The sequence below is a fragment of the Corythoichthys intestinalis genome, chromosome 10 (genome assembly GCF_030265065.1).
Source record: "Corythoichthys intestinalis isolate RoL2023-P3 chromosome 10, ASM3026506v1, whole genome shotgun sequence".
NCBI lineage: Eukaryota > Metazoa > Chordata > Actinopteri > Syngnathiformes > Syngnathidae > Corythoichthys > Corythoichthys intestinalis.
In genome coordinates, this window is record NC_080404.1 from 56,653,944 (window position 1) to 56,677,614 (window position 23,671).

Sequence of the window (23,671 nt, forward strand, 5' to 3'; positions counted from 1 at the left end):
AACGCCCAGTTGCTAGTTGCTACAAACATACGGCTACAGTAGATATCATATATATGTGGAACTAGATGCAAAATGACAGACGACGGCGGTGTTAGAACATGTATTATTGAACAGAGATGCTAAATGACAGACTGTCAGGCGATAGTAAACAGCTGCCATCTTAAAGCAGTTCTAAAGCAGTGACTTCTCTAGAAGGCTCTGTTGTAGCGAACCTAATTAACTTTTTATCTAAAATACTCCTCAATCGGCAGAATCTTGTCTTGAATCTATCTTTAAATGATTAAATAGTTTTAAAACTTTGACAAAAGTAGACAGAAGGGAAATTATGGAATAACGGGAGCAATTTTAACAACTGTAACAGTTGATTCACAACATTAAATTAATTGAATGTAGTTTAAAGCTGCTGATACAGGATGGGGACTGGAGTATTTTATTTACTGTTATTTTTGTATATTAGTTTACTGTTATATGTTAACTTGATACTGAAATAGTAGTTTGGTATAGCCTGAGAGGATTTTTGAACAAGTTTGGAACTAATGTACAAAACATAAAAAAAAAAAAAAAAAAAAAAAAAAATAAAAAAAAAAAAAAAGGGGGGGGGGGGTGCATCAATAATCGTTTTATAATCGAATCGGAGCCTCTGAATCGTAATCGTAATCAAATCGTTAGGTGCTCAAAGATTCCCAGCTCTAGTGATTATGATTCAACTTTCAGTCAGGCTCAGTTGTGGTTTTGAGCATAGCCGACCATTAACCTTCCAACCTAACTTCAACCCTCTTACCTGCTTTCAACCCAAAGAAACTTCTGTTTACCTTCCAGACGATTTCCCAATTTAACTACCCGAATACTGCCCACGTTCCCACAGACGTCAAACTCTGTAACCCGATAAATCCACTGACAACCGAGCCACCTACCAAAACTATCAACGGGTTTCCTGTTGCAGGAGGAGCTGAGCGCTGCATTCTTCCACATCCAGGATGTCTCCAACAGACAGCGGGAACTCGTCAAGCAGCTGGAACAACTTCAACCAGAACCCATCAATACTCCACACAGGTAATATTATAAATACTATTGCTGTGATACCTTTTTTCGTTGTTGTTTTTTTGAGTCTCCTGATGCCAATTCCAACAAAGGCTGGGCGGGTTGACTCCTACCACATTAACTCAGAGTTAATATAGATTAATATTGAATTAATATCACAGTAAAGTTAAGATATAAAAGTGCTAAATACTATTTTGAATTCATTATTACACAGAATGCATCCATCCATCCATTATCTATTGCTTAATCAGGGGTAGGGTCGTGGGGGCAGCACCTTTAGCACAGGTGCCAATTACTTCAACCAGCTCCTCTGGCAGGATCCCAAGGTGTTTCCAAGCCAGCCGAGAGACTGTCTCTCCAGCATGTTCTGGGTTGTCCCCGGGGCTTCCTGCCGGTGGGACATGCCCGGAACACCTCTCCAGGGAGGCATCCGAACAAGATGCCCGGGCCATCTCAGCTGGCTCCTCTCAACACGAAAGAGTAGCGGCTGAACTCCAAGTTCCTCCCGGATAACTGAGCTTCTCACCCTATCTCTAAGGGCAAGCCCGGACACCCTGCACCCATTTCGGCTGCTTGTATCCGGGATCTTGTTCTTTCGGTCAAGACCCACAGCTAGTGACCAGGATCTTGTTCTTCCGGTCAAGACCCACAGCTGGTGACCAGTGTTGGAATTCGCCCCCCCCCCCCCCGACCAAGCCGCACGGAAAACGGCAACAGCCGAACGAAGTGGTGCTCCGCTGCTTAACGCTTCCACGCGCCAACCAGGAGGGTGGATATTCCGTGTGTTCACTCCCTGTGTTGACCCTTTGTACTGACTCCATGTTCCAAAAGTTTGAAGAAGACTCACCGAAAGCAGGTTGACAATTTATTCGTCGACAATGGTCAAAAAACAAGGCAAAAAACAGACGACGGAGGGACAATTCTGGATCCAAAACAAGGCTACATAGAAAATGTTTCCGAGCAGCAAATCTGTGTTATCTCAGTGTCCAGTGTTTTTTAAGTCCCTGGTGGAGTAGGCCGGGCCGAAGGTGTGGCTGCGTGTTGTTCCAGGACCAGCCCTCTGTGGCTGGTTTTGGGCGGTTAGGTTTGTCCGTGGATGGGGCGTGGTTGCCACAGCGACCGACGCTGGTCTTGACGTCCCAAGCGCCCGCTATCAACTTTGTTATCCGGGCTGGCTCTACTTGTTTTAGGACAAAGCGCGCTGCTCTTTGTCCTTGCAGAACTGATTGCAAGAGTTTGGTGCGTCAATCTTGCTCGTGACGCACACGTTGGGCTTCGATGATAAGATGGTGCGCTCTTTATTTTATATTAGGTGTATTTAGAGTAGTTCAGTCCTACAGTAAATATGCGAAATGATACTGTTCCCTGATTAATTATATTACGTGTGTTCGAGTAATGCAAACAGTTAGAAGGTGCCTACGAGAAACTGTACCATTTTTCCATTTCCCACTCAGGAGCCCCGATAAGGTGATTCACTTTACTGTGTTCAAGGGCATGGAGTGAAGTCTGCCTAAACTAGTTAGATGAATGTGTTAGACTAATGCCAACAATTATATGGTGTGTGCGAGAACGGTACCTATTCCCTTCACCAGGGTTGAGGGTAGGAACGTAGATCGACTGGTAAATTGAGAGCTTCGCCTTTTGGCTCAGGTCCTTCTTCACCACAACGGACTGGTACAGAGTCTTGTATAATTGCAGACGCTGCACCGATCCGCCTGTCGTTTAACCACACAGTTAATTGTATTATCTGCGCATTAAATCAGATATTAATGATCACAGTTCAAATGGATTTGAACCTATCGCCGTCAATAGCAGCTGATGAGTTAATATTATTTCACAAACACGGCAGAACATTTAAAATGACTTTTCTATATGGCAGGACTCATGGGGTGGGGTCTGCTATTTGTCTAGACAAGGGGTTCTGGCCTCTCGGCGTTCTACTGCTTCCGCCTTCCTCTCTCTTTTTTTACCCAGGCATCCTCTTTGTCTTCCGGTGCAGATCGCTAGCTGGATGCTGGTAGGGCCTGCCCGGGCCTATTGGGCCATGGGGGTCTCGTGGTGTGCTGCGTTGGTTGGGGATTTGCGTCGGTAGCTGGTGGTCCAGGTGGTGACGGGGTGGGTCGGTGGCGTGTCCCCTCGTCCCTTCTCTGAGGGCCAGTTAATGGGGGTGTGGATGGTCCAGGGGACCACTCTGGGTCCAGGTGGAATGTAGTTGGCCCCTTTTCCGGAGCTGCTGGTGCAATTGGCTAGTGTGGTGCCTAGGCCCTGGGGAAGCCCCCGTGAAGCATCTCCACTGTACTGCAGGACTATCACATATCTGATGGGATTCATGTATGACTGGGTGAAATTAAACACACTCAGGTCGAGAGATTGTCGGTGCCAGAATTAGCGATCAGGTAGCATAGAACAGGATGTCAACATATCCACACTTACATACGATTCACATAATACTGGATTCCACAGCTAACATTGCTAATTTGCGTACGCTCCGTCCTGCCTACTCACTTCTTTTGACTCACCACCTCCTAATTCTCTTCGGTTATCAGGTGTCCACGAGTAAATACAATTGGCCAACGATAGCACCACTCTGTTCATAGGTACCATAGGCATGTAACAATGTATTTTGTATTGTTGTTTGTGTGCCATCCTCCCGCTTCAAATGGATTGGACATCTACTAGGGATACACTAATTGGTTGGGGTTGCATCTTTGCCAGAGGAAAAACAAATTTAATTTTTCTTAACTCATTGTCAGCCATTGAAGGTGCTGAAAGTCCATTCATTTAAATGGATTGGACGTCTACTGGTGATAAACTCATGACAAGCGCTCTTTATTTTACGGCGGCATGTGTAGCTAGTGGCTATCTTTCGTAGGGGTGTCAGAAACTAGATCTCAAAAAGTACATTTTGCACAGTATCGGCATGTTATTTCTTATTACTCCCAGATACGATGATGCCATCGGTATCGTTACAACACTAATTATAACTAATGCTTCAACCATTAATCAATTAATTTGATTACAAAAAAGCTTTGATTCAAATTTTGCTGCGTCGAGTATTCGTTTAATTCGAGTGGTGTTATAATGGTTTGTTTTGAAAGAGTTTGCATTTAGTTTTCCATTGCCCTTGCTTTGCAACAGTGAATATGACATACAGTGACCTCTGTAATTATTGGCACCCCTGAAAAAGATGTTTTTTTAGCTTCTAATATTTTTTTTAATTCAAATAATATGGGACCTTAATGGAAAAAAAGAGAAAAATCCAACATTCAGTACAAGTGCATTTATTCGGTGGGGAAAAAATCCCACATAAAGAAATAATTATTTGACATCAAATAATGTGTGTCACAATTATTAGCACCCCTGGTGTTAATACTTTGTATAACCCCCTTTTGCCAACAAAACAAGGTCTGGGGACTGAGATGGCCATGGGAGGAGCTTGATTTTGTGTCTGGTGAACCATTTCTGGGTAGATTTGGCCATATGTTTAGGGTCATTGTCTTGCTGAAAGACCCAGTGATGACCCATCTTCAGCTTTCGGGCAGAGGGCAACAGATTTTGATTTCAAATGTCCTGGTATTTCAAAGCATTCATGATGCCATGCACCCTAACAAGGTTCCCAGGGCCTTTGGAAGCAAAACAGCCCCACAGCATCACTGACCCACCCCCATACTTCACAGTGGGTATGAGGTGCTTTTCAGCATGTGCTTCTTTCATGGCACGCCAGACCCACTTAGTGTTTGTTGCCAAAAAGCTCAATCTTGGTCTCATCTGACCAAAGCACACGGACCCAGTTGAAGCCTGGGACCGTGTGTATTTTTGTGTGAGACCGATTTTTTTTTCTGGGAATAGGTGTTTGAACGATTTAGGAGTATTGTTTAAAAAATAAAAAATAAAAAAAATAAAATAATAAATAATAAAAAACATTTTATAGCATTTAAACTAGCGGACTTTTGTTATGCAAGTTTGAAGAAACATTCAGGAATTTTATTTTGTGTTCACATTTAATGCTTTTTTGAAAGTGCAATCTTAGCAAGCATCTCCTAAAATTGATTTTGTAACGTATGAAATGTTCGTAATCCGATGACTCAATTATTCAAACTAACTAGCTGATAGATTAATGGAGTACTAAAATAATGGATAGTTGCAGCCCTAATTATAACCACGTAAAACACAGAAACCCATTTTTTAATTGCCTTAAAAGCAGGAAGAGCTCCAAATCAGACGTGCTGAGCGCATCGGACGAGCGAATCTGCACGCCCGGCCAATCGGAGCTCAGCATCATCCAGCGCTACTTCGGAGAATCGCCGCAGTCGCAGAGGAGTGCCACGTCTACGCAGGGTGAGACGCAAAATGGTGCCGGTGAAGAATTTCAAGGAAGTTAATTCCAATGTTTTGCAGCGTCCAACTCAGAGCAGCAGAGGTGCGCTTCGTCCCGAAATCCGGCGTGGGGGGATGGCAGGAGCGGTAGAGAAGACGCCGACACACCTGACAGCTTCAGTGAAAACAGTAGGAAAACACACTGATATTAACTTTACATGTATATGTGACTTTAAAGTGTAAAACTTAATAGGTTTTCAGTTACTGTCAATTAACTCATTCTCTGCCATTAATGGAACGTCCAATCCAATTTGACTGGAGAGGGTAGAAGTACAAATAATTTCAAATGAAATAGAAAATGACTTCAAGCCATGTGAATTATTTTTTTCCCTCCAGGTATGCGACAAAAGGCAGCCCTGGAGCTACTGGAATCTGAGAGAATTTACGTATCGCACTTGTCTCTTCTCCTGAAGGCTAACATTTCCTTCAATGGCTCTGACGCGATCGCCGCTAAGGACAAACGGTGAAAATCCTCCACATACCTCATTCAAACCTTTCTAGTCAGCACTAGGCAGGAAATGCCCAAATCTAATTATGTTGGCTAATGCAATCGCTGCTACTCCATGCACGTGTTGACAAAAAGCACAACAGGTTAACCCTTATTAGGGCCGTGATTTGGCCGACACTGACAGCGATTGACGTCCGATCCATTTTGTTTGGAAGGGTGGCAGCGATTGTTTGATGGCAAAGCCAATGTGTTATTTATTTCATTACATTTAATTAGAAACACATTTTTATAATGACCAAAAATAGGCACTTGCTATAGAAAAGGTTCATGAAATTCGCTCACCATTACATACATATCAGGTTCAAATGGCTCCCTTGACACCCCTACATAACTTCTAACACGCCCCTCATCTCGCAAGTTAGACCCTAACCTCAACCACGCCCACTTCTTGCAAGTTACACCCCCATCTTACCTCATTCACGCCCCACATCTTGCAAGTTACGCCCCCACTTAACCTCAAACACGCCCTCATCCGGCAAGTTACACCTCCCCCAACCTCAACCACGCTCATCTCCTGCAAGTTAGGGCCCCGCCCAACCTCAACCACGCCCCTCATCTTGCAAGTTACACCCTAGCCTCAACCACGCCCACTTCTTGCAAGTTACACCCCCACAAAACCTCAACTACGCCCCTCACCCTGAAAATTATGCCCCCACTTAACCTCAACCATACCCACATCCGGCAAGTTACGCCCCCGCTTAACCTCAACCATGCCCACATCCTGCAAGTTATGGCCCCGCCTAACCTCAACCACGCCCCTCACCTCGCAAGTTTCACCCTAACAACAACCACGCACATTTCTTGCAAGGTACATTCCCACCTAATCTCAATCACGCCCTACATCCTGCAAGTTATGCCCCCACTTAACCTCAAACACACCCACATCCGGCAAGTTAAACCAACCCCAACCTCAACCACACTGGTGTCCTGCAAGTTACGGCCCCGCCTAACCTCAACCACGCCACTCTTCTTGCAAGTTATACCTTAGGTTCAACCATGCCCACTTCTTGCGTGTTACGCCCCTGCTTAACCTCAACTTCGCCCACATCCTTCAAGTTACAACCCCGCTTAACCTCAACAACGCCCTTCATTTCGCAAGTTACGCCCTAACCTCAACCACGCCCAATTCTTGCATGTTACATCCCCACCTAACCTCAACCACGCCCCTCACCCTGCAAGTTACGCCTCCACTTAACCTCAACCATGCCAAGTTACGCCTCCACTTAACCTCAACCATGCCCACATCCTTCAAGTTACAACCCCGCTTAACCTCAAAAACGCCCCTCATCTCGCAATTTACGCCCTAACCTCAACCACGCCCACTTCTTGCAAGTTACACCCTCACCTTACCTCAACCGCCCCCTCAACCTGCAAATTACGCCCCCTTTTAACCTCAACCACACCAACATCCTGCAAGTTACACTCCCACCTAACCTCCACCACACATCTTGCAAATAATGCCCACGTCCTAACCTCAACATGCCCGTCTCGCAGGTTCCAGCCACGCCCTGAACTCAACCACGCCCCCCATTCACAAGTTACACCCCCACCTAACCTCAATCAAGCCCCTCATCTCGTAACTTACAACCACGCCCTAAACCCTAACCTTAAACCCTACTCCCCCACCTAAACTCAACCATGCCCACGTCTATGCAAGTTACGCATACACACTCTAACCTCGACCACGCCCCAGTTTCATTAGTTATGCCCTATCTAACCTCAACCACGCCCCCCAAATTTTGCAAGTTACAACCCTGCCTAACCTCAACCACACCCAACTCTTGCAAGTTACATCCACACCCTAAACTCAACGCCCCCATTTGCAAGTTACACCCCCGCCTAACTTCAACTACTCCCATGTCTCTGCAAGTTACACCCACACCCTACCTCAACCCTGCCCCTCATCTCACAAGTTACGCCCTAACCTTAACCACGCCCCTCATCTCACAAGTTATGCCCTAACCCCACCCACGCCCACTTATTGCAAGTTACACCCCTGCCTAACCTCCACCACACAACATCTTGCAAATTATGCCCACACCCAAACTCAACCACACCCTGGTTCACAAGTTACATCCACACCCTGACCTCAACCACGCTTCTCTTCTCGTAAGTTACAACCACGCTCAACCTCATCCACACCCACATCTTGCAAGTTACATGCACAGCCTAAACTCAACCACGCCCCCGTTTGCAAGTTATGCCCACGCCTTTACCTCAATCATGCCCCAGTTTCTCAAGTTTAGCCCAACCGAACCTCAACCACGTCCCCCCAAATCTCACAAGTTACAACCCCGCCTAACCTTAGCCACGTGCGTCTAGCAAGTTACACCCCCGCCTAACCTCAACCATGTCCAGTTCTCGCAAGTTACAGCACCTGACTAAATAACCACACCCTGTCTTGCAAGTTAAGCCCGAAACAACCTCATCCATGTTGACTCAAAATAGCCACTTGATCTATAAAAGGTTCATGATTTATGCTCACCCTTATATACTGTACATATCAAGTTTAAACAATATGGCTCCCTTGGCGGCGCCAGTCCGTTTCCCAGCTGTTTGCGGTTCCTGATCCAGCAGCACCTGGACTTGCTCCACTCTCTCCAGGATCGCGTCCTCAGGTGCCAGTGGCAAGGCATCATGGGAGATATCTTCATGAGGCTCACCAGCAAAGAGGTACAGCGGTTGTTTTCCGGTTGAACGAGACACAATTTAGTTTAATTCAACACAATTATATGCATGCGTGGTCCCACGTTAATCTACCGCTTAATCTGATTTAATTTGATTGGTTGATTTAAAAAAAATTTTTTTAAATGGCATGAAATGAGAAACTGGGAGCATATGAGGGCATCCTTGTTATCTTGGTTAATATTCTAAGCAATGGAGAGACCAATGTGAATGCATGGAGGTCAAAAGTTTGGTCCTCATGACTCCGCATTGCTAATCAATCACAACATGGGAACAATTGTGCTTGTTGTTTGCTGGTCAATTAGTTAAAATATGCTGGGGGTTTTTTTGTTTGTTTTTTTTCCTGGTAGAGTGACTTCCTGGAGTTGTACGTGTCCTACCTGAAGGAACTTCCCGACTGTCTAGCTGTTGTCACCACGCTAGCCTCCAATTCTGTCAAGTCTTCTGCCTTTCTGGAGGTAAAATTAGATGATCTTATTGGAGATGAATGTGGCATCCAATTGTCCCTTTGCTGTGAATTTAAATGAGTTGATCACTAGGGCTATGTTCATACTACAGGTCTTAATGCACGAATCCGATTTTTTGTCATATCTGGTTTTTTGGCGTGCCCGTTCAGACTGCCTTTGTCCATTGAGACCATTCAAGTATTAGGCATGCGCACTAATTCGCAGTCCGACAAGCGCTGAGCAAGACGACCCGCATGCGCAGAAGCATCAAAACAAATGACCACACATACTGGCTGTCATCCGTCATTCCAGGAGTATCATATTTTGCTTTTTAAAAAGAGGACACATAACAGAAATAAATAATCCCAGTTTAGGCTTATATTCAAAGTATATGGATCGATCGCATGCACGCACTGTCCGTGCATGTCACACACACATACGCGCAGTTTGCCCCGACTCTCGGCCGTGTAAGCAATGTTGAAATATTGCTTATATGGAGCAGACAGAAAACCGATCATTCTCAGGCTTATCCTCAACCCATTTTTATTTTTTTATGACTGTTGTCAAGTCCGACCCTTCCTAAAAAGCAGTGTTCAAGGCAAGCTAGGCGCTAATAACGCCCAGCTGCACTGCTACTGTGGCGTCTCTATCGCTTTTTGATGATGTAATTGCTGCATGAATTCCGATTTGAGAGACTGGACAGTAGAGACCGCCGCGACAGTCTGGAAAAATGTGGCCCAGATCGGATTTGAACCACATACGAAAGTGACCCAGATCTGATTTGAAATGGTCCAGTTCTATGTGACTTGTCAAGTTCAGACCGTCAAGTTAATGCCTCACTCGAGTCGGAAAAACACGAAAAAATCCGATTCGTGCATTAAGACCTGTAGTATGAACGTAGCCTAGTAGACGTCCAATCCATTTGAAGTGGAAAGATGGCAGCCAATGTGTTAATTTTAAGGTACTTACAGGTCACACAGGATGTTTCTGCCTCTTTTGTACAATTAGCGTCTTCAGTGGGGCAAATTGAAATTCCGCTCACCATTTAGGCGGTGTTCTCTGGCGTTCATGGTCCACATTTTCAATCCTTGGTTCTTGCTCATTAGTTGTTTTCACTTTTGAAAGCTTAGGTTGGAAAGAATACGTTCATCAATCTTGCTTCTTCGGTCCTCGGGTAGTTTTGGCAAAGCGAAAGCAAATGACCGTCTAAAGTGCTAGTCACATGATCTGTTCGAAAAATAACTGACCCATTATAAAAATATATTTTTTTGTTCATTTAATTAATTTTTGTTTTATTGCTTTACATTTTTAACAGACGATATTTTACCGGAAAATTCCTAATTTTTAAATCTTACATAGGAAAGTCAATTACATGTAATGATGCTTTTTTTGGCCACCAGGGGGGCCTGACCTTTCCCTTAAACTCTGCTTATGCTTTTGGGTCAATTTCTGTTGGTTTTAGGATCACATCATTTACATTTAGCGTAATTTCCTTTTGATTTTGACACATTTCCGACATTCCAGGTCAATTCCTGTTGATTATGTGGGCCACTTTTTGTTGATTTTGGGTTACTTACTGTTAATTGGAGTGCATTTTTGGGTCATTTCCTTTTAGTATTTGTGTATTTTTGGGTGACTTCTTGTTCATTGGTCACTTCCTGTTGATGCTAAGGCATTTCCAAAATTCCGAGTCACTTCCTGTTGATTTTGTGGGTCACATTCTGGTTATTTTTGGTCACCTCATATTATTTTTAGGGCATTTCGGCATCACTTCCTTTTTATTGGTTATCTCCTACTAATTTTAGGGCAATTCCCCTATCATTTCCTGTTTACTGGTTACCTCCTGTAAATTATCGAGCATTTCTGGGTTACTCCCTGATGCTTTTAGGGCATCTACAGGTCACTTTCTGTTGATTTTGGGTGCCTTCCAGTACATTTTGGGTCACTCCCTGTTTTGGGAAGTTTTTGTCAAAAATAAATACGATGAAATAAAACATATATATTTTTAAATCTACTTAGTTCTCTCTCTTTGTCTTTGAACGGTTGAATCAACGTCTCTAAAAGAATGACATCATGGGCGACGAGTCCAAACCGTCCCTGCGTACGTTGCTTCTCCAACCGGTGCAGAGGATTCCGGAATACTTGCTGCTGCTGCAGGTGACACCCAATAATTATTTTTGGCCCATTTACAAGAGGCTAGTTAGCTTAGCACGAGTAAAGATGGACACATGTCCAGCTTTTCTAACATGCTTGTATTATGCATGATACGTGTGTGCGTTCAGGGCTTACTGAAGCAGACGGAGGCGTCCCACCCGGACTACTACCTTCTGCTGGTGTGCATCCAGCAGTTCCGCTGCTTCTCTAGCCAGCAACAGCACCTCCTCCAGCGCAATCAGGAGCTCCTGATGCACAACCGCCCGGAGATCAAAAGGTCAGCTCGAGTCCGAAACAGCAAATTTAATGGCTCAGATTCATCCTTGGGTGCAATTTCCAGATGCCTGAAAGTGCCCCATTTAGAATAGAATAGCCCTTTATTGTCATTATACGGTTGTACAACGATATTTTGTAACATCTCCCTTTACAGTGCAGGACAAGTAAAAAAATGTCGTATGAATAAAGAAGAGGATAAAGAAAGTATAAAATCTAAATCTAAATAAATATAAAATATTTATGTGGTAGTCCCATGTTCAGGCAATGCAAATAATTAAAGTGAAGTAGCAGCAGTTGACAGTGAAGGCATTGAGTATCGGACAAGTGAAAATCTCGAAAGTGGCCTGCAAGAATGAAAGTATATAATCTAAATAGTATAAAATATGTTTGAAGTAGTCCTATGTTCAGGCAGTGCAAATAATGGAAGTAGCAGCAGTTGACAGTGAAGGCATTGAATATTGCACGTAAATAAGTATTGCAAATCTTCCTGTGAGATTAGTCAAACCACTGTGGTGTTAAAATGGATTTAGGGTTTAAAACGTTAAACCCTCGTCACTAGTAGACATTTAATCCGTTTGAAGGTTTGGTAACCCTCCCAGTCCAAAAGTAATTGAATGTCTATGAGCAAATGTAAAATTTAGCAAATATGTGTATTTGTAATCTCTACGTACATTTTTTTCAACTTTGTGTCCTCGTAGATCATCCATGAAGCAACTTGTCAGGACTATGGAAGGTGGCCTTCAAGGTTCTCCATACCCTCACAGTAGCACTGCTTTGTAAGTACACCTAAATAACTCATTGACTGGACATCTACTGCTGATAAACTCATTGGTTTTTTTTCCACATTCAACATGAACAGGGATCATGTTACCCATGCCAAACACAGCAAGCAACGTCTCCTGGATCAGATCCAGTCCAGCCATCGCTTCCACGATTGGGAACGCGAGCCTGAAACAGAATGTTACAACGCCGATTGGACGCCCCAGCTGCAGCTCTACAGCCCCGACATTGATTTGCGCAAGCACAAAGCCACAGGTACAAAATCTGTCACTCCATTTTGAAAAATAGGAGTGCTCACATTTCCAACTTTTTTATTTTCCCCAGGTCTGGGTAGCATCCCTGAAAGCGAAACGTTCGAGCGCGCCCGCCAGCATCCGCCACCCTCCAGACCCTCGGAATTCCGACAAGTTCAACCAGGCTCGGCTCTGGCCGACGCCTTGGAGGAGTTTCTTCTCCCGCCGGACCCGCCCGGGATGGAGTGTTTCTACGAAGACGACACGAGTTCCCTACACGAGGCGTTCGACCGCTGCTCCTCAGCTTCTTCCGATTCGTCCGTCGACATCGCGTTCGTCAAGTGTCCGAAAGCTCCAGCGACCCCGTCGCGACACGTGCCGACGAGAGATGTCTTTGGGAACGGCTACAACAAAGTCCCCAACCGAGGGTGCGTCTCTCCGGATGAAGCTTTGCTGATGCGTCATGCTCACCAACGCCCCCTTCAGCCCAGCCAGCGTAAAAAAAGCAAGGTAACTTTTCAATGCAGGCAGCCACTCAGGGGAGTAAGGGTCGTTCACAGCATGCACGACAGGGGACTAACTTGTATCGGGGCATAACGTGGTGGAACGCTCTCGATCTTATTCCTAATCCTCACTTCAACCACACCCCCGTCATGCAAGTTACACCTCTGACCTCACCCTAACCACACCTCTTCCCACAATTTAGCCCCCTGCCCTAACCTCAAACATGCCCGTTACGCAAGTTAATCCCGTCTAACCTCAGCCACGCCCCTCATTGCAAGTTACCCCCAATCCTAAACCACGCCCCTTCTCGCAAGTTACAACCCTGCCTAACTTCAACCACACCCTAACCTTAACCAAGCCCTGTCTTGCAAGTTACATCCAAACCTGACCACACCCCCGTCTCGCAGGTTTATAACCTTGCCTAACTTTAATTACACCCTAACCTCTATCACGCCCCGCCTTGCCAATTACACCCAATTCTAAACTACACTTCGTCCCGCATGTTAAAACCCTGCCTAACTTCAACCAGACCCTAACCTAAACCACGCCCCCGTTTCGCAAGTTACAACCCCGACTAACCGCAACCACACTCAAATCGTGCAAGTTATACCCACGCCCCAACTTCACCACACCCCGTCTTGCTAGCTGTTGTGGCGTCATGTTACGCCTGCTCAACCTAAACCATGCCCCCATTTCTCAAGTTAAAACCCCGCCTAACCTCAACCACACCCACATCTTGCAAGTTATGCCCACGCCCTAACTTTAACCACACTTTTTGCTAGTTACGGCCCCCCTAACCTCAACCACACCCACCAAACCTCTGTCTCTCAAGTTACATCCCACCCAAACTTCAACAACATGCTTAATCTTAACTCCGCACCACTTTGAAAAGTTTTGCCCACGCCTCTAACTTCAACCACACCCTGTCTTGCAAGTTGTTGTTGTTGTACCATTTTACGCCCCCGCTTAACCTAAACCACACCCATTTCGCAAGCTACAACCCCACCTACCCTCAATCACACTTACATCTTACAAGTTATGCCCACGCCCTAACCTTAACCACACCGTCTTGCTAGTTGTTGTGGCATCACGTTACGCCGGGTTAACCTAAATATCTTGCAAGTTATGCCCATGCCCTAACTTCAACTACACCTTGTCTTGCAAGTGTCCAACTTAACCTCAACCACGCTCCCATCTTGGAAGTTACAACCCCGCCTAACCTCAGCCACGCCCACGTCTTGCAAGTTACGCCAATGCCATAACGTCTACCACACCTTCATATCGCAAGTTACACCCCACTCGAACCTCAACAACTACCCTAATCTTAACTCCACCCCACTTTAAAAGTTATGGCCACACCCTAACTTCAGCCACAGTCTTGCTAGATGTTGTTGCATCATGTTACGCCCTGCTTAACCTAAACCACGCCCCTGTCTTGCAAGTTACAAACCCACCTAACCTCAATCACACCCACATCTTGCAAGTTATGCCCACCACACCTCGTCTTGCGAGTTACAACCCCGCCCAGCCACGCCTACATCTAGCAAGTAACACCCACGCTCTTAATTTTACCATGTCCCCATCTTGGAAGTTACACCCCACCTACCCTCAACCATGCCCACATCTTGCAAATTAAGCCGAAGCCATAACTTCGACCACACCCCATCTTGCAAGGCACACCCCTACTTAACCTCAACCACGGCCATGACTATCAACCACACCCATATCTTGCGAGTTACAACCCCGCCTACATCTTGAAAGTAACGCCCCCACTCTTTAATTTTACCATGTCCCCATCTTGCACGTTACACCCCATGTAACCTCAACCACGCCCGCATCTTGCGAACTACGCCAAAGCCGTAACTTCTACCACACCTCCGTCTCACAAGTTACTCCCCACCCAAACCTCCACCACGCCCACATCTTGTAAGTTACACCCACGCCCTAACCAACCACATCCCCGACTTAACCTGTAACGTGTCATAGAACTCTTACTCGAATCTTAAATTGTGAGCGAGGCATCTTGCTATCTTGGCAGTCGCTGAACGGCCTGCAGATGGACAGCATGTTGGAAGTGGGCCAAGCCAAACTGGAGCGGCAGGGCAGCAGGGGCAGCAGGGGTTGCGCCACGCCGTCCCGCAAGATCCACAACTCACCAGGAAGCAGAAAGGACGGCGAAAAACCGGGAGAAGACCTTCATGGACTATTGGGCATGGTAGGACTGACCCCCATGATGAATAGTATTTTTCTTCAGATACCGCATGTTCTACAGCTGACATTCGCGGCAATTACAATGGAACAGTCAAGTGACCTGTTCTGCATTTTTATAAATAACATGAACAAATCATTTTGGTAATGTTTTCACACTGGAGGATTATGACATAATATGAATTTGTGACAAATGTGACGCAACCATTTCCCAGGACCCAACCATGCAGCCTTGGGGGGGCGAGGAGAACCAACACCACCACACGCCCTTCAGCGAGAGAAGCCGAAAACAGGACAAAGGAGGATTCAGGAGCTCCTTTAAGAAACTCTTCAAAAAGAAGTAAGAAAAAAGACATTTAGTCCTGTGGAAAAGAAGCGAAAATAAAATTGGCATGCAGTCTGTTGTTCAATATTTGAAGTTTCATCACTAGTAGACGTTGATTGGCCGCGAATGAACGATCATTCATTCGCTGCCAGCCCTCCCACTTCAAGTGGATTGGACGGGTATGGCCATCAAGGGCAGCCAAGGACTTAATAACTTTTAATGCTGGAACAGTTTGAATGTGAGCCACGAAACAGATATAAAATAAAGACATTATTGATGCCATCTAGTGGCCGCAAAACAATTAGCACCCAGTGATTTTATGGAACGTGTTCCTTCCCACTTAACCGTAGAAAAGAGCGGCAAACGGGATGATCGGAAACACTATGTTGGGGCAGTGAAAATACATGACAAGTGCACTTGTATGCTCATATGCATCATTTATATAAAGTCGTGCTGGAAATTATCCAACCCCTAATGTAGTATTGTATTATGACATTTTTTTATCTTATTCACTATCAGATCAGATTAAATCTTTGTCGATTATCTTATTCTTATTATGAATTTCCTGACCATGTATCGATCATCGTTTGTAGGTGACCAAATACTTATTTCCACTCTAAATTGCAAATAACCAAACAATGTGATTTTCTGGGTTTTATTTTCCACATTCTGTCTCTCATGGTTGAGGTTTACCCATGTTGACAATTACAGGCCTCTCTAATATTTTCAAGTAGGAGAACTTGCACAATTAGTGGGTGACTAAATACTTATTTGCCCCACTGTATGAGTCTCCATGTAGCAGCGGCATCAAAAAATTCAAAGTCAATCCCTAATAAAATCCCGATTATTTTTTTATACAAGTATAACAAAACTTGAAATAGAGTAAAATTTAAGAATTTTATAGCCAGATGCACAAAAATTACCAAGTGCAGAGATAATCACATATCTTTTCAGGATCAATTGCAATATTTAACATATAAGTTTTTGCCCGAAATAGCAACTTAAAAAAAAAAAAATTTTTAGTGCAAGTTTTCAACAACTAATAAATCCCTCAATTTTCACATCAGAAACTGAATTCTTGGGGAATGCATGCAGAATCATCTTAATTTTACTCAACAAAAGCAATATTTGCATTCTTCTATATATAATCACTATTTAGGTTGTGTAGAGATACAAAATCCAACATGGCGCCGGTCACAAAATAAAGAGCTTTTTAAGTTGAAAATTCTTGCAAATAAATGCTTAAATCGCGGCATTACTATACATGTGAACGTAAAACAGTAGAGATTCTTGGGTAAAAGTAAAGAATGGGCAGTTATCGTTCATTAAAAAAAATTTTTTTTTTCATGGTTCAAAGTAGGGCTGCAGCTATCGAATATTTTGGTAATCGAGTAATTGGATAAAACAAATATATTATTAGGTGACAGCAATTATAAATATACATGAGAAGCGACATTTCATCTAATCTTGAACCATTTTCAGTCAATCAATGTCTTTATTTTCGATGTACTGTATACTGTTGAAAACGGCCAACAATTGCATCTCAGATGTAACTAGAATAAAAAAAGACTAATTCACTGCTGTCACTCAAAAAAAACTTTAGATCTTATTAAAACATATATATATATATCTTACCAAAAAATGCCGTTACGCTTGATAACACACATCACTTAAAAGTTAGGATTTTTCCCCACGTGTTTCAATTGAATTTCTTTTTGTGTCAAGCCATTTTTAAGTTCTAGTTAAGTTTTAAGTTAGTCTAAACTGTAAGTCCTGATAGGATTTTGAGTTTTTGCAGTGTTCAAAATAAATGTATGATACCGGCTGTATTGGAGCACATTAGGGACCAGTGCTACTTGGTGTTTTATCCAACAATGACTACTGAGCTAAAATTGATAGTTAGCATGATTAAGTTTTTATTTTACACCCTCATCACTCCACAATTCTCTGTTATGTTAAAGCCTGTATGTAAGACACGTTAGCCACGCATTGACAGTGGTCCTAATTAATAGAAACCTAGCCCTCAGCAGGGCTAACGTTACGTGAGCTAGTTACAGTAACGTTAATCTTATTTTTTCTTCTTTTTTGTTTATTGGCATTACTTAATCTTATTTATTAGCGCTCTACTGCTTTAAGATGGCGGCTGTTTACTAACGTTGCCCAGACGCGGCCGAGTCTGTCATGGCGCATCTAGTTCAACATTCATGTGATCTCTATGAGACGCATTAGACGCTACCTGCTACCAACGTAGCATCGTGCGGGCTAGTATTTAGCGACGTCGGTGTGGTTTGTAGCGGCTGTCGGCTGCAGTAAGTTTTTTTTTTTTTTTTGTCTTCCTCTATGCACGTGACATCAGCGCATTGTCCCGCATTAAAAGTAGTCAAAGCAAAACGTGTTTAGAGCTGTCAAAATAAACGATTACTCGAAGTGAATAAAATTACTCAAGTATTCGTTTCAGCTCTAGTTCAAAGTGTACGCAAGGTGCTATTTAATATAATAATTACCTTGACTCCTCTGACAAATCAGTCTTGAAACACTCCTTACTGGTTTTATGCAGTAAAACCTTCATCCTGTTTCCACCTAAATCCAGCGTTAGAATGCAGCGTGTGTTTGAGTTCATCACAATGAAAGCCAACTCAAGGTTATGCCTAGGGTGGCCCCCTACAGGAAGGCGTGGCGCAATGTCTGTGGGAGTTGTCTTGTCAACTGATGGTGGAGTCTGTTTTAAATAAAAAAAATATATATATATATGACTAAGCTAAAATGGCTGCCAAAAACACTCGTTTGCACTCCTATTAGTGTCAAATTTTTGAAGAAAACTTGAAATGACGATTACACACCCAAAAATTTGTTAAAAACAGTTGTCAGACCTTACGTCAACAAAAATTTTCTTCCCCATTGTCATTAAACCGTTGCTTTCTCATAGAGGCGGCGACGACAAGAAAGAGAAGGCGGCAGAGAAAACGCAAGAAAATCCCCAAGTGGACGGAAGAGGCACTGCAGTGTGAACATACATGGGCTGTTTTCTTAAGATGTAAAAATTAAAGCCAATTTGGATTTAGTTTTTGCCTTCAAAAAGTTATATATAAGCTATTAGATGTAATTTTATTGATACATGTATTTCTTCATCATTTCAGTGGAAACTGCGCAACAAAATGACCAACATTGAAGCATCACATTTGTTTTTTTTTTTAATGTGTTAACCATTCATCCTCATAAATCCTGTTACACTTGTCGAAACAAAATATAGGCAATTGTACAGTATGTAAAACAAACCCAATTTTATTTTACACTATATACAGCATGTCATAACGTGCGCATTGCATCGTGAAAATAACAAAAACGTGTGAGAAAATAAAAGCCAGAAAACATAAGTGAGTCAGACTTTTTAGTGTGTTTGTGTCAGTGTTCACATTGAGTCGTTGCCATTGACGGCGATAGACGTCCGATCCATTTTGAATGGGAGGTCGCCTCGTCCCAGTCAAAATGGATTGGACATCTATCGCCCTTAATAACAGTCAATGTTAAATATCCAGGGTGGAGATGAATGCAAAACAGTGGAATGTCTCATTCATGCGACGTTACAAATCACATCATGAGGGTGATTTAATTTGGATTGACACTGGTTGGCGTTCACATTATGTGGATCTTTCTGCATCTTGAAATTTATGTAAATGGGTCTGGAATTTGATTTTTTTTTTTTTTTTCAATAAACTGTTGAAATTTGTAGAGTCTTTGTTCTGTTTTGGGAAATATTGAGTTTTTATCATTAGGAATGGAAGAAAATGGCGAGTGAAAATTGCTTGGACTCATCCTTGGGTGGAATTTCCATTTAACTAAAGGTGAGTTCTGTTTACTTTTCTCATTGATGTTGATGATAAACGTCCAATCATGTGGCTCTTAAAAACTAGATTTCCAATTCATTTAACTGGATGGGACGTCAATGGCAGTCAATGAAAAAGTTTTCGCACATTTACTTCCTTAAACAGGGGTCGACAATATAAATGGCCCGTTTGTACTTATAAAATCATAAAAAAAAAAAAAAATCGTATTTCACTTTAATTCCCAGTGGTTCCGTGTTTTGATAACATCACGCTATCCGAGCAAAGACAACCTTACAGTCTTAAGTTTCATATGAATGATCAATTGACGTTTCATAACATGAATCAAATTATGCTACCGCCCAATGTTTCTGGTTCATTTGTTTTGGATTCAAAATTGAGAACTGAACAAAACACCAATTGAGGATTGTTTGGTTGCAGTTACATTCAAATGAGGACAGTTTTTTTCGTGACTATTGAAGGGCATCATATGCAAACGGGACCATTAGCTTATGGCAAAATGGTTGTTAAATTTATGAACTTCTTATGGAATAAGTCAACTGTAAAAAATAATTTCAGTCCTTATTTACTGAAAAATAAAAGCCTCTGACATTTGTGTTGCTTATTAAGGACAAAATGTGTATAAACACATTGAAAACGCATACGCACACGTAAGGCCTTCTTCAGACTGGCAGCCAAACTGATTTTTAGCCTATCCAGATTGAAACTGGATGGCTCTTTTGTATTCTGAACTGTTACAAAGCACAGAAATCTGATCTGAAACCACATTCGGGAGCTAGTTTCTTATCAGATATAGGCGTGTCTCACTGTACGCTGGATGATGCCTTTGTTTCCATGGCAACCTGTCAGATGTGTCAATAATGTGGCCCAGTCTGAACAGGCCCAGATTGGATTCAGACATTTGCTAAAAATAGTGTGAACAGTCAGCTCTAAAAATCTGATTTAAGGAGGAATCGGATTAGAATGAGATATGCCTGCAGCCAAAATCTGATTTTTAGCCTATCAAGATTGAAACCAGATTGCTCTTTTGTAGTCTGAACAGTCACAACGCACAGACATCTGATCTTAACTAGCCCCCGTATGTGGTTTGGCCACAGTCTGAACAGCTCAGATGGGTTTTGACTGACCGTCACGTCTCTCTATGCTGGATGACGCCTTTGTTTCCATGGCAACCGGTCAGATATGTCAATAATGTGGCCCAGTATGAACAGGCCCAGATGGGATTCGGACACTTGCTAAAAATAGTGTGAACAGTCAGCCCTAAAAATCAGATTTAAGGAGGAATCCGATTAGAATCATATGCCTGCAGCCAAAATCTGGATTACTAAACCCATCCAGATTGAAACTGGATGGCTCTTTTGTAATCTGAACAGTCATAAAGCACAGAAATCTGATCTGGAAACCACATACGGGATCTAGTTTCATATCAGATATGGACACAGTTTAAACAGCTCAGATGGATTTCGACTGTCCATCATGTCACTCTGTGCTGGATGACACCTTTGTTACCATGGCAACCTGTCAATAATGTGGGAGTCTGTGGTCTGATTTGGACACTTGGTAAAAATAGTGTGGACAGTCAGCCCAAAATCAGATTTTTAGCCAATCCAGATTGAAACTGGGTGGCTCTTTTGTAGTCTGAACAGTTATAAAGCACAGAAATCCGATCCGGAAACCACATACGGGAGCTAGTTTCAGATCAGATATGGACACAGTCTGAACAGCTCTGATGGGTTTTGACCGTCTGTCACGTCACTCTACGCTGGCTGATGCTTTCTTTCCATAATAACCTGTCAGATGTGTCAATAATGTGGCCCAGTCTGAACAGGCCCAGATCGGATTCAGACACTTGCTAAAAATAGTGTAAACAGACAGCCCTAAAAATCAGATTTAAGGAGAAATCCGATTAGAATCAGATAATCCTGCAGCCAAAATCTGACTTTTATCCTATCCAGATCTAAACCGGATGGCTCTTTTGTAGTCTAAATAGTCACAAAACACAGGCATCTGATCTGAAACTAGCTCCCATATGTGGTTTCAGATCCGATATGGACACAGTCTGAACAGCTCAGATAGGTTTTACCTGTCTGTCACGTCACTCTATGCTGGATGGTGCCTTTGTTTCTATAACAACCTGTCAGATGTGTCAATAATTTGGCCCAGTGTGAACAGACCCAGATCGGATTCAGACACTTGCTAAATATAGTTTAGTCACCTCTAAAAATCAGATTTAAGGAGAAATCTGATTAGAATCAGATAATCCTGTAGCCAAAATCAGATTTTTAGCCAATCCAGATCTAAACTGGATGGCTCTTTTGGAGTCTGAACAGTCACAAAACACAGGCATCTGATCTGAAACTAGCTCCCATATGTGGTTTCAGATCCGATATGGACACAGTCTGAACGGCTCAGATAGGTTTTAACTGTGTCACATCACGCTACGCTGGATGATGCCTTTGTTTCTATAACAACCTGTCAGATTTGTCAATAATATGACCCAGTCTGAACAGGCCCAGATCGGATTTGGACACTTGCTAAAAAATTGTGTAATTGTGTAAACAGACAGCCCTAAAAATCAGATTTAAGGAGAAATCTAATTAGAATCAGATATTCCTGCAGCCAAAATCTGATTTTTAGCATATCCAAGTTGGAAACTGGATGTCTCTTTTGTAGTCTGAACAGTCATAAAGCACAGAAATCTGATCTGAAACCACATACAGGAACTAGTTTCATATCAGATATGGACAGTCTGAACAGCTCGGATGGGTTTTAACTGTCGCCTGTCAGGAATCAGATATGGCTTCAGTCTGAACGTGGCCTTAATGACATCACATTTCTTTCACAAAACCATTTTCTCTGTGCAAATGTTTAACACCAGTGGTTCGAATAAACACATAAAAAGAAGCCTTATGATCAGAACTGCGTAAAAATGACAACAAAAAAGTGCAGAATAAACGAGTCGTCGTATTGTCTGCATTTTGAAAAAGGTCCACCCGAAGAGACGTTCGGCAAGTGTCTGCATCCTTGTCACATAATCAGGGAAACAGGAAGTAAGCGGCCTACTTCCCGTCGTCCGTATGGTTTGTTTCGTTTGTGCCGAGCAACTACGCACACGTCTAACTACGCACGAGCAGTTTTAGTGTCGATATCTGTCCAAAAATACTACATTTATATGTACATCAATTAAATAGACATCAGTTAAGCACTTATGTGGCCGTTGTTGCTAAGCGGAGCGGGCCGAAAGCCTTCTCCTGGTTTTCCGGTTTTCTTTTCGACAGGAGTCGTCATCCTGCTGGCGGGTTAACGTCATGCCACAATAAATAAAAGTGAGAGGGGAGGTTAGGATAAGGGGGTTTCTGTGCAAGATGGCCGCAGTAGTAGCACAACGTGTACGACTAAGTAGTACGAGTGGCGTGAAGGTCCGACCTCATGGGAGGGCATCTCGAGTTTACGTCGTCATCTGCCCTCCAACGCGCCGCGGCGCCTCGACGACATTGTGAAAGGGGGGGTGCCGCGTTCCCCTTTGCTAGTTGCTAGGGTCTCAATGCGGGGTGTCAGCATGTGCGTGTCAGTAGCTGTTTTCGTGACCCGCCAGGATGTAGAGGTTGCTGTGGGCTGTCGGGTTGTCGGTCGGTCGGCTCTCTAGCACCACCACCCTGAAAAGGAGAACAATGCAGACACGGAATATTTAAAATACCGTATTGGCCCGAATATAAGACTGTTTTTTGCAGTCTTATATCCGCGGTCTAGACATTATACCCATTCACGACGCTAGATGGCACCAGATATCATTGAAGCGATGTTCTGTCATGAAAGATCTCAGCTACTCTCAAGTTTAACCAGTTTGCATTATTTTATTGCAATGTTTTTCCTTATTCAGATTTGTTTCAAGACTACAGTTAGTTAGACTTCACTTTGATGGTTAATGCAGTTATTGCAATTTTGTTGTTTTAGCGCTGTGAAACGTTAAATTTTTTTTAACTGAGTTAATTACAGCTTAAAAATTAATCATAATTAATCGCAATTCAAACCATCTATAAAATATGCCATATTTTTCTGTAAATTATTTTTGGAATGGAAAGATAAGACAAAACGGATATATACATTCAACATACGGTACATAAGTACTGTATTTGTCTATTATAACATTAAATCAACCAGATGGCATTAACATTATTAACATTCTCTTAAAGCAATCCATGGATAGAAAGACTTGTAGTTCTTAAAAGATAAATGTTAGTACAAGTTATAGAAATTTTGTATTAAAACCCCTCTTAATGTTTTTGTTGTAT

General features: G+C 43.0%; 2 protein-coding genes across 13 annotated transcripts in view; one reads left to right on the plus strand and one right to left on the minus strand.

The window, feature by feature from the left end:
* The window catches only part of arhgef33 (Rho guanine nucleotide exchange factor (GEF) 33), a 34,447-nt gene extending 15,703 nt beyond the window's left edge, over positions 1-18,744 (plus strand). For 2 of the 4 annotated variants that reach the window (XM_057847342.1, XM_057847339.1), the window contains exons 5-18: positions 944-1,053; positions 5,243-5,379; positions 5,440-5,547; positions 5,755-5,881; positions 8,467-8,599; positions 8,962-9,069; positions 11,122-11,214; positions 11,340-11,488; positions 12,186-12,263; positions 12,347-12,522; positions 12,592-13,010; positions 15,043-15,219; positions 15,428-15,552; positions 18,464-18,744. In XM_057847342.1, the coding sequence (XP_057703325.1) occupies positions 944-1,053; positions 5,243-5,379; positions 5,440-5,547; positions 5,755-5,881; positions 8,467-8,599; positions 8,962-9,069; positions 11,122-11,214; positions 11,340-11,488; positions 12,186-12,263; positions 12,347-12,522; positions 12,592-13,010; positions 15,043-15,219; positions 15,428-15,552; positions 18,464-18,545 (2,022 nt within the window). In that variant the 3' untranslated portion in view covers positions 18,546-18,744. The remainder of the gene's footprint in view (positions 1-943; positions 1,054-5,242; positions 5,380-5,439; positions 5,548-5,754; positions 5,882-8,466; positions 8,600-8,961; positions 9,070-11,121; positions 11,215-11,339; positions 11,489-12,185; positions 12,264-12,346; positions 12,523-12,591; positions 13,011-15,042; positions 15,220-15,427; positions 15,553-18,463) is intronic. The other 2 variants (XM_057847340.1, XM_057847341.1) reach the window with 2 other exon arrangements.
* LOC130922538 (mitogen-activated protein kinase kinase kinase kinase 3-like) overlaps positions 18,716-23,671 on the minus strand; it is a 95,550-nt gene continuing 90,594 nt past the window's right edge. For all 9 annotated transcript variants that reach the window (XM_057847334.1, XM_057847338.1, XM_057847332.1 and 6 more), the window contains one exon: positions 18,716-23,035. In XM_057847334.1, coding sequence (XP_057703317.1) covers positions 22,948-23,035 — 88 coding nt within the window. In that variant the 3' untranslated portion in view covers positions 18,716-22,947. The remainder of the gene's footprint in view (positions 23,036-23,671) is intronic.